This window comes from Sinocyclocheilus anshuiensis, unplaced genomic scaffold, assembly GCF_001515605.1.
Source record: "Sinocyclocheilus anshuiensis isolate Anshui unplaced genomic scaffold, SAMN03320099.WGS_v1.1 scaffold1247, whole genome shotgun sequence".
Taxonomy (NCBI): domain Eukaryota; kingdom Metazoa; phylum Chordata; class Actinopteri; order Cypriniformes; family Cyprinidae; genus Sinocyclocheilus; species Sinocyclocheilus anshuiensis.
Window position 1 is genome coordinate 168410 of NW_015537981.1, and position 9743 is coordinate 178152.

Below are 9743 nucleotides of genomic sequence, written 5' to 3' on the forward strand. Positions count from 1 at the left end.
TGAACAATAGGTAGATGAGAGATGTTGCGAGGCCATTGTGCAATAGGAGGTGAACAGCTAGCTGGCATTTTCCAGAGCTGAATAAAATCCGTTTTACAGGGGGCACTGGGCCTGTGTATCCCACAACACACAGGAGTCAGTTCGCTCCAGGGTTTCATCTGAAGAGACGTTACGGTTGAAGGAAAAAGTGGAGATCCACAACGCGCAGTGGCAAACAAGGACCTGGCCCGCTCTCCTTCAGTTCCTCCCTTCGAGTATCGCTCGCGCTCTCCAGTCGACCGTGGAGCGGTGGCGTGAGATGCATCCACAGCGTCTGCTGCCCCAGGCCATGCCCTCCTCACTGGGCCAAAACCTGAGAGATGCAGCTCTGAGGATGGGCCTTGGCAAGAACCTGCTGGGAGGGAATGTGGCTTATGGAGTTATCCAGTCTCTTAAAGAGTGCCTCTACTTCCTGCTCTGCTGCTGGTGCATCAAAGAGATCCTGGACTAAGAAAAAGGTAAAAACATATATTTAAAAAAATAATAATAAAAAAATAATATTTATGATGTTTGTGAAAGTAACATCTATTAACAATCAGTGTTTTAGTATGAATGACATTATAGTATTTATTTAATTTATTTATATATATATATACTGTATGTATGTGTGTATACAGTTGTGCTCAAAATTATTCATACCCTTGGTAAATATGATCAAAGAAGGCTGAGACAATCTGTATCATCAGTCCTTTAGATATTTAATTAAAAAATGTACTAAAATCTAACCTGTCATTGGAGAATAAGAATTTAAAATGGGAGAGAAATCTCATTATGAAATAAATGTTTTTCTCTAATACACATTGGTCACAATTAATCATACCCTTTTATCCAATACTTTTTGCAACCTCCTTTTGCCAAGAGAACAGCTCTGAGTCTTCACCTATAATGCCCGAAGAGTTTAGAGAACATCTGACAGGAGATCAGAGACCATTCCTTCATAATCTCTCCAGACCCTTCAGATTTCCAGCTGCATGTTGATGCTTCTCCTCTTCAGTTCACCACACTCATTTTCTATAGGGTTCAGCTCAGGGAACTGGGTTGGCCAGGGCGGAAGCTTGGTTTTGTTCTTAGTGACCCATTTTTGTTTTGATTTCAGTGTTTGTTTGTGGATCATTGTCCTGTTGGAAGATCCAACCATGGCCCGTTATAAGATTTCTAGCATGGACAGTCAGTTTTTAATTTTTTATCCGTTGGTATTTTATAGAATCCATTATGCCATCTATCTGAACAAAATATCCAGGATCTCCGGCAGAAAAATAGGCCCACAACATTAAAGATCCAGCAGTAGGCCTATATCTCATTGTATACATGGGGTACTTTTTATCCCTGTATGCACCAAACCCATCTTGAGTGTTTGCTGCTAAAAAGCTCTTTTTTCTGACCCCAAGACTCAACTATTTTCTGCAGTTCTCCAGCTGTGATCCTTGGAGTTTTTGGCCACTCAAACCCTCCTCCTCACCGTGCATAAGGACGGTAGACACACGTCCTCTTACTGTATTAGAGAAAAATATTTATTTCATAATGTGATTTTCCCCCACTTTCACTTTTTTTTTTTTACTTTAATTAAAGGTTAGATTTTTTTTTTATTTTTTTTTTTATGAAAGATCAAGTGGATAAACAATGCGGATTTATTTTCACAGCCTTCTTTGATCATATTTATCAATGTATGGTATGGTAAAGTATGAATAATTTTGAGCACAACTATATATATATATATATATATATATATATAACACACTGTATTGCACAATTTATAACAAAATATGAATATATATATATGTATATATATGTGTGTGTGTGTGTGTGTATACATTTTATAATAGTAATTTTAGTACATGCACTTCTTTCATTCAGTTAAAGGGATAGTTTATTATTATTAATAATAATAATTTTGTGATGTTTACCAAACTAGCATTAATATGAATTACATTGTAGTAATGATAATAAGGTCCCATCGACTTTATTATTATTATTGTTATTATTATTATTTAATAGTGATAAGCACTATTGGTTAGATGAAATAAGCACTATTTGGTTAGATTAAATAAATTTTTCATTTTATTTCGGCTTTATTTCAGTTACTGAAAACGATTTTTAGTCATTTTAATTTGATTTAAGTAAATAACTAACTAATAAACTATTTTTCTAAGCTTTATGAGGTTAATGTTGAACAATACTTAAATGGTAATTTATATAGATTATTTAACCATTTACAGAAACAAAACGAGGGCTCACAAACATTTAGCCTTGACCTTGAATAAGTGTGCAATCTAGTGATGTTACCATTAGAGGGCGCCCTATGCAACTGAAAAATAATCTAGTACATGTATTATTTTGAAGCCCGAATAAATTTCATATTACTAAATTAGTGGGTTAATCGTCATATGATATTTAAAACAGCTGTACTGTGATATTTATGATGTTTCCTTTTTCAGTGCTTTTGAGCTGGTGAATGATTCATCACAGATGTGTTGATGCTTTGGCCTGAATCCAGATCTCTTCACACATGCATAAACACTCATGCCTCACAAATATTAGAGGCTGCTGTAGCAATGCATTTTCAAAGCAGCGCATCACACAGGCTTCATATGAGGAATATAGACCACGTCCCTGTCAACATGCTGGTGGTATTCAAACATGTTTTAAATTACACTGTTTGAGAAAATTGTACAATAAAAAAAACAACAACAACAAAAAAAAAAGATTGTGTGATTATTTTTAAATAGCTCACAAAAAAGGTCCCGAGGCTTTTTAATTGGTTTAAAACTTAGGGTACAAACTGTGACTGTATAATGTGGGCCTAATAGTTTGTGTAAAGACACTACACTACCAAGAAGTACATTTGTGAATACAAATGCAACAGTATGCCATAAATATGTGTTAGAATACATATCAAACATTTTACACAAATGTATACAAAATTTGTTATAATGCATGCTGAAAACAAATAGCATATCAGATGCTCTATGCAAATAAATATTGTAAACTGAGGCATTACACTAAACGCCAGTCTATAGTCACTCATCTATAGAGTTTTGTGGAGGGAAAAAAGCAGGTTATGCTTGCTCATGCAAAACTATTCACTGCAGTGCTAGTGTGTTTTGGGTGGTTGATATGGCATTTTATACAGTTGCTAATTTTGTGGTTTTATGTTATGCAGATTGGGTTTTCGAAGTGTTTGCTTACTGATCCATGTCAAAAAGTTATAAGCATAAAACTAGGGTCACTAAATATGGCTCAGGCCACACTTTCAAACGTCTAGTCTCATTTTATAACTATAAAATGACTATATACAACAATAACTATAAAATTATAGCGAGTTTTTTTTATGAATTTTACAAATACAAAAGTTCAATAAGGAACAACAATCGAAATAAGGATACATTAGTAACTAAGCAATTGAAGAGCATCACAAACATACAGTAATTTCTTGTTATTAGGACGTTATTATTTTGTTTCAAACTGCTCTTGAAATTGATTTTGAACCTATGAAATTTTAAAATAACAAAGCACACAAATGATACTACTGTATATTAAAGTCTTGCTTAAAGAACACCCTCTCCATCTTTTACGTAACCAGACTTATACATCAAGTCTAATACATATGGATGGAGGTTTGTAGAGATCCTTTTCCCATTTGTTTGAGCACATGCTCCTCATTTTCATGTCACCTGCGTTTGTCAGTCACAAAAAAAGTGTGCTTTGAAGGACGGAGGATAAAGTATGCTGTCATTGGTGGAGAACGCAGCATGTGGGCGGGACATAGCTCAACGGCAAGCGGTGATTGGTGAAAAACTTTCGAGATCGAAGGCCTGTCAAGAAAACTGCACACTTGAGTTTGCAACTTTGCACAAGACACGAGAGAGTGGTGGAAATTAAAGCGGTATTAAAGGCGGAAGGTCCTTCAGAGTTACCAGGTATGCTTCTCTTTTAATACTTTTAGACATTTTTCGTATTTAACCAAACTCACATCGCATACACGAAGCTTGTGGGCTTGTTTCTTCTATATTTCCGGCATGTGCATGTGTGTGTATATAAAGTGCGACTTCGACATTTGCCTGTGGATTTTATTGAACACTCCCCTTTTGACTGTGTGTCTGCTTAAAATGTACATATACGTCTAACATCCGTGTAACATACAAACACACAGAGAACATGCGATATATGACGCATGGAAATAATAATTATGCTGATATTCGCATGACGTGAGATGTGTCCTTGTATGGGCATTTTATGTCGGAGGAGATGATGGGATAAGATAAGAGAGACAGAGGACCTAATGAAGCTTTTTACCATGGTAATCAATCATAGTTTCCCCCAAAATAACATACAGTTATTGTTACTAATGTAAAATAAGCAATAATTTCTATTATCGTGTATAATACAATAATTATTGCTAAAAATTACTTTATAATTGTATTAAGTTAATATGGAACACCTTCCAACCTCATAAAGCTTTCAAAAAGGTAAATAGAATAGGTAAAGGTAATAGAATTGTTTCGGATAATAACATTTTGGTGCACTTTGTGCTTCTTTCTGTGTTATTTATAGCTGTTATCTATTTCAGACATTCTTCTATATCCTCAACTCTCATGGCTCATGGCTACATTGAAAAAAAAAACTCTCATGAGAGCCACATTATTAGCAGACCCAAATTACTGCGAAAGGAAAAAGATCCTTATTAAAGAGTGAAGTGTGTCACAGAGTGGTACGTCGGTGATTAGGCCGCTTTAATTTTTGAAATTCGCATGGAAGATTCACCATTTCGGCTTAACAGGATCCCATTCTTGCTCAGTTTATGCCAGATCTATTTAATATTCGGATCTACTTAATATTCGAAAGATTTAGCACAAATGGAAGAATGTTTGAATACGGTGCAGTAATTCATTGAAATGGCTATTAGTCTTTGACCCACTTGGAAAAGTAGCTCACGTCTTTCAAACAGTGGTGGACGAAGTACACAAATCAAGTACTTGAGTAAAAGTACAGATACATATAATAAAATATTGTCTTTCTCAGTTTTCTGGTAGTGAGCAGTAGGTCCATTGCTTTGTTTTCAGTGCTGTCAGTATGTGGATAACTCCACCATTCTCTCCTGCATTAATGCCTTTAGGGCTGTTTCACTTGACATCCTTAGTTACACAGTTCTTTGCCAAAATATTTGCCAGCCAGGGAGCTGTTGGTGTAACCAATGGGACAACACAAGGATAATACTAATGAAGTGAAAACTCTTTCAGCTTTTCACTCTCTCCTTTACTCCTGTGTTTTTTCACTAGTAGAGGGCTGTAGTGGAGATACCGTCCTCATTGAACTCACTCACCACCCTCTCTATTACATCAACGTTGTTCTTTTCGATTATGATATGATGTGTACAGCATATGTGATGTATGCCAATACATTAGTCCTGTACGTGTTCAAGGTCCTTTACATATACTTTACTTCTCTACATTTTAACATGCAATGAAACTCAACCCACAATAGAGATGGCTCTTAAATTTTTGTTGTATTTGTCTATTAATTTGTTACTGAAATTGAGCTGATGACTTTCTAATATGCTCGTGTTTTTCAGTTGCTGGACGGAGCCACTAGGGGGCAATGTCTGAAAACAGCAACAGTGCCAATAGCAACAGCTGGACTCTTCTTACTCCAGAGGTAAAGGTGTGTTTCAGTGTCGGAGGCCTGGGTAAAAGTCTCTGTGGTCTGAAAATGTGCATGTTATTGCATACATATCTTGATACAAGCATCAATGACATTACATTCTAACATTCTATCTGTCAATTTATTCAAACCTAATATGCAAATTCATACATGCGGTGACTTGAATACACATTTTCTGTTTATATGGGTGTGGTATTTATGAATAATTTATGGAGGCATAGTATTTATGTAGTATAATCAAGAACTCATGATATTTGTAATAATAATAGATATATATACACTGGTAAAATGGTATTACTTGATGTCCTGATATCATAATGAAAAAAAAACAAGGCAAGGTTAGTGTGGTAAAACTTCTGAAAATGTACTATTTATGAATCTACTGATTAATGATATTTGTAGTAGTTCTAGTAATATAATAATAATAATACATTTACCTTGCAGAATATATTTTTAAAACCTTTTTGATTGATTCAGAAGCATACAATCAAATGTGGAAAATTACTTGATGGTGACATTTTTATGAAATGTAATCTTTAAAAAAAAAAAAATGTATGAAAGTTTTGAAAATCCATCAATAAATAAAAATACAAAAAATATACAAATATATACACACACATATGGGCACATTTTTAAAGTAGATTTTTAAGCTAGTTTAATACTCACTTTGTAGGATATTGCATCAAAACAATGCTCAAATTATGTATGAGCTTAGGTTTGTTTGACAGAGGCAATTTTCATGTGCAGGAGTCTGGAGTTGAGAATGTGGGTCATGTAGCTGAAGGTCTTAAGATCGAGGGGCAGATCTCAAAAGCACCTGAGCCCTCACCGGAGGCCCACAGTGACCTGGAGAAGCACTCCCCTGAAGCATCTGCTCACCAGCCGGAGACAGAGACATTCACACAGTTGCAGTCTGACCCAGCTCTCACCCATGAGTCAGAGCCTCCAGAGCTATCTCAGGTGTCCTTCCTCAAATAGACGCTTCAGATGATCTAAAATCTTGATGGCCATAACCTATTTTACTATATGACGTTTAGGTCGGCCAAAAAAATTAAATTGTCATTTTGTTATCCTTTTTTTAATGTAAAATAGTAACTAAATCTACCAAAATGTTAAGCAGGTAACGTCTCCAGAGACGAGTGAGGGTTGGGCCCAGCTGAATGCAGCAGATGTCAGTGAAGAGCCCAGCTCTGTCAGTGCCACTGTTGAGGACATCAGCTCCTGGACCCCTGACCATGAGAAACGAGGTCTATCAGAGAGCCCAGTTACTCCCAGCACTGATATCGATTCATTCTCTGACTCTTACACTCACATAAGTCCTACCTCTGGATCAAGTCCACTTCCTGCTTCAGTTTGTCCGGAAAGAGACTGGTTTCAATCGGATGAGGATTCACTGAGGAAAACCATAACTGAAGGTGAGAGACTGTGCAACAAATGTGATAGTGTCACATATTTTTTTTACCTTTCTGCATTTATATCTATTTTTCTGTTCATTTGATTTTGAACGAGTTTGTTTTTAATATTTGTTGTCTGTATGTATCTGTGTTTTTTAAGTACTGTATATATCTTTAAAGTGTTGGTGGTGGTCAAAACGGAGCTTAACTGCAGTTGGCAGGTCTGTTATGGAATAATGATGGACTTGCATGATGACTGGTGGCAGCTTGACAGCTTGATTTTCTGTTTATTGTTTTTTATTTATGTATAAATACAGCGTGCCCGCTCTGATTACATTTCAGATGCATCATTCTCTCTGTTTTTCGCTCTTTCTTAAGGTGAACATTTGCTTGTACCTGCATCCTGAAAACACTACAGATTTTGTTTTTATTTCCCAAATCTTTTTAAACAATGTAAAATTGTGTGTCAGTGTTTGTCTTTAGGAAATGTATGCTCTTTTATGTAATTTGAAGAAAGGCTTGATAGGATTTTTTAAATGGTTTTTGCAAGTCACAACTAGTCTCTTACGCTCACCAAGGCTGCATTTATTTGGTCAAAAATACCGTAAAAAAGTAATAATGTAAAATATTTAAAATATTTATATGTTAATATATTAAACTGTTTTCGATTTTAATATAATTTAAAGTGTTATTTTTTTCCTGTGATACCAAAACTGAATTTTTAGCAGCCATTAACCCAGTTTTCAGTGTCACCTGATCATTCAGAAATATGCCGATTTTGAGATCAAGAAACATTTCTTATTATTATCGATGTTGAAAACAGTTGTGGTGCTTAGTATTTTTGTGAAAACTGCCTTTTTTCAGAATTGTTTGATGAACAGCATTTATTTGAAATGTGAATCTTTTGTAACATTGTAAATGTCACATTTGTTTAAATGAATGCTTCCTTGCTGAATAAATGTGTAAATTTATTTTATAAAATATTTCTGACCCCAAGCTTTTGAATGGTTTTGTAAATGTATGATAGCTTGGAAATGCTTCAGTGTGGCATGATTTCAGTCGTCTTGCTAATAATGTGTCTTGAGAAGAGTTTAATGCTAGATCACTGAAGTTGCAGACCAGACTGATGACGTGACCGTGGGGAGTTCCAGGAATAGAGCCTCAGTCTCAGTACACGAGCGTAGCCTTGATTCGCCAGACAACCCTAACCCTACAATCAGAGAACAGTGAATGCTTAATAATATGTTCCAGGGCCAAAAAAGGATGTTCATTTCCTACTCTTGCAAATAATGTTAGCTATTATATGAAGCATCCATAAAAGCCATTTAAAAAAAATAGCAATTTGGCTGCTGCACTAACCAGCTGGAAAAAGATGCAAAATCTACTGAATATCCCCCAATAATCATGTGCCCCTTTTCTGTGTAGAGTCTAAAGAAGTGTTGGAAACAAACAGGAAGAAGGGGTATGGTTTACGAAAGAGAAAAATCTCCCACCTGGGCTCTTTGGACAAGACTGAGGCAGAAGATGATGAAGAGGGGCAAGAGGAAGATTTTCAACCACCTCAAAGAGAAGAGGAAACAGTCTTTTCTTTGAACAAGTGCATCCTTGCAGCTGTCATTCTTCTTGGACTAGGGACCATTTTCTTCTCTGGTGAGCATCAGAGCCCTTGTTTTCACACTCTTGAATTAAATCAAATGAAATACAGATTGCTGTATTCTCTAGATTCATTAGAAATCCAGTTCTTAGCATTTATTCAAACATTGAAATAATAAACGTATCACTTTAATAATTCTTCCTAAATGCTTATTTAATTACCATATTCAGCACCAAAAAGTGGGTCTTTTTTAAAGGGGTCAACGGATGCGACATGCACTTTTACAAGTTTAAACTGAAATGTGTGTTGGCAGTGTGTGTACACAACTACCCTGATGATAAAGATCCACCCAGTGTTTTTGTTTTTAATCTCGTTAAATCATTTCCCCTTTCTCAAATCAAGCCGTTTTCAGATGCCTGTCTGTGTGACGTCACACAGACCAAGGCCCCTCCCACGATAGTTGATTGACACTAGCGTTTTACCTTAGACCCGCCCTGAGTGAGCTGTCATCAGTCCGCCATTGTTTCACCACCGGAGCAGATGTAGACAAGAATGTCTCCTAAGTGATTGAGGTGCTTTGTTGTTGGATGTAATAATGAACATAGCAGTCATCATTTACTCCCTCTGAAGATGCAGTGGATTAAGTTTTTTTTTTTTAAGGGAATGCACCCCCGATCTACCTAAATGAGTCTATGTTCACGCAAATCATTCGTGATCCAGCTTCACCTCCAGAATAAGTGAGTATAAGGTTTTTTAATGAATCTTTGCAAATAATGTGCTAGTTAGCAAGTTTCATGATGAATGCGGCGGCTAAAGTAAACAGTCTCTCAGAGAGCGGCTCGGAAGAGAGGGGCGGGGGCCGCAGAGCTTTTAACATTTAAAGGAGCATATTAACATTTAAAGGAAAATGCTACAAAACTGCAAAAAAGAGCTGTTTTTGACAAGGTAAAAAATTTGTTTTTTACACTACCATTGAGAAATTTTAACCAAACTATGTTACATACTTTCCATTAAGACCCTAAAGAATCATATAAACTTCTGGAAAATGGGCATCCTAT

The 9743-nt window shown here is 35.9% G+C and overlaps 1 protein-coding gene across 7 annotated transcripts in view; it reads left to right on the plus strand.

The window, feature by feature from the left end:
• The first annotated feature begins 3862 nt into the window (after positions 1-3862).
• LOC107673634 (pre-B-cell leukemia transcription factor-interacting protein 1-like) overlaps positions 3863-9743 on the plus strand; it is a 13024-nt gene continuing 7143 nt past the window's right edge. For 4 of the 7 annotated variants that reach the window (XM_016467305.1, XM_016467323.1, XM_016467338.1 and 1 more), the window contains exons 1-5: positions 3863-3956; positions 5609-5697; positions 6445-6657; positions 6815-7112; positions 8517-8741. In XM_016467305.1, the coding sequence (XP_016322791.1) occupies positions 5635-5697; positions 6445-6657; positions 6815-7112; positions 8517-8741 (799 nt within the window). In that variant the 5' untranslated portion in view covers positions 3863-3956; positions 5609-5634. The remainder of the gene's footprint in view (positions 3957-5608; positions 5698-6444; positions 6658-6814; positions 7113-8516; positions 8742-9743) is intronic. The other 3 variants (XM_016467313.1, XM_016467347.1, XM_016467331.1) reach the window with 2 other exon arrangements.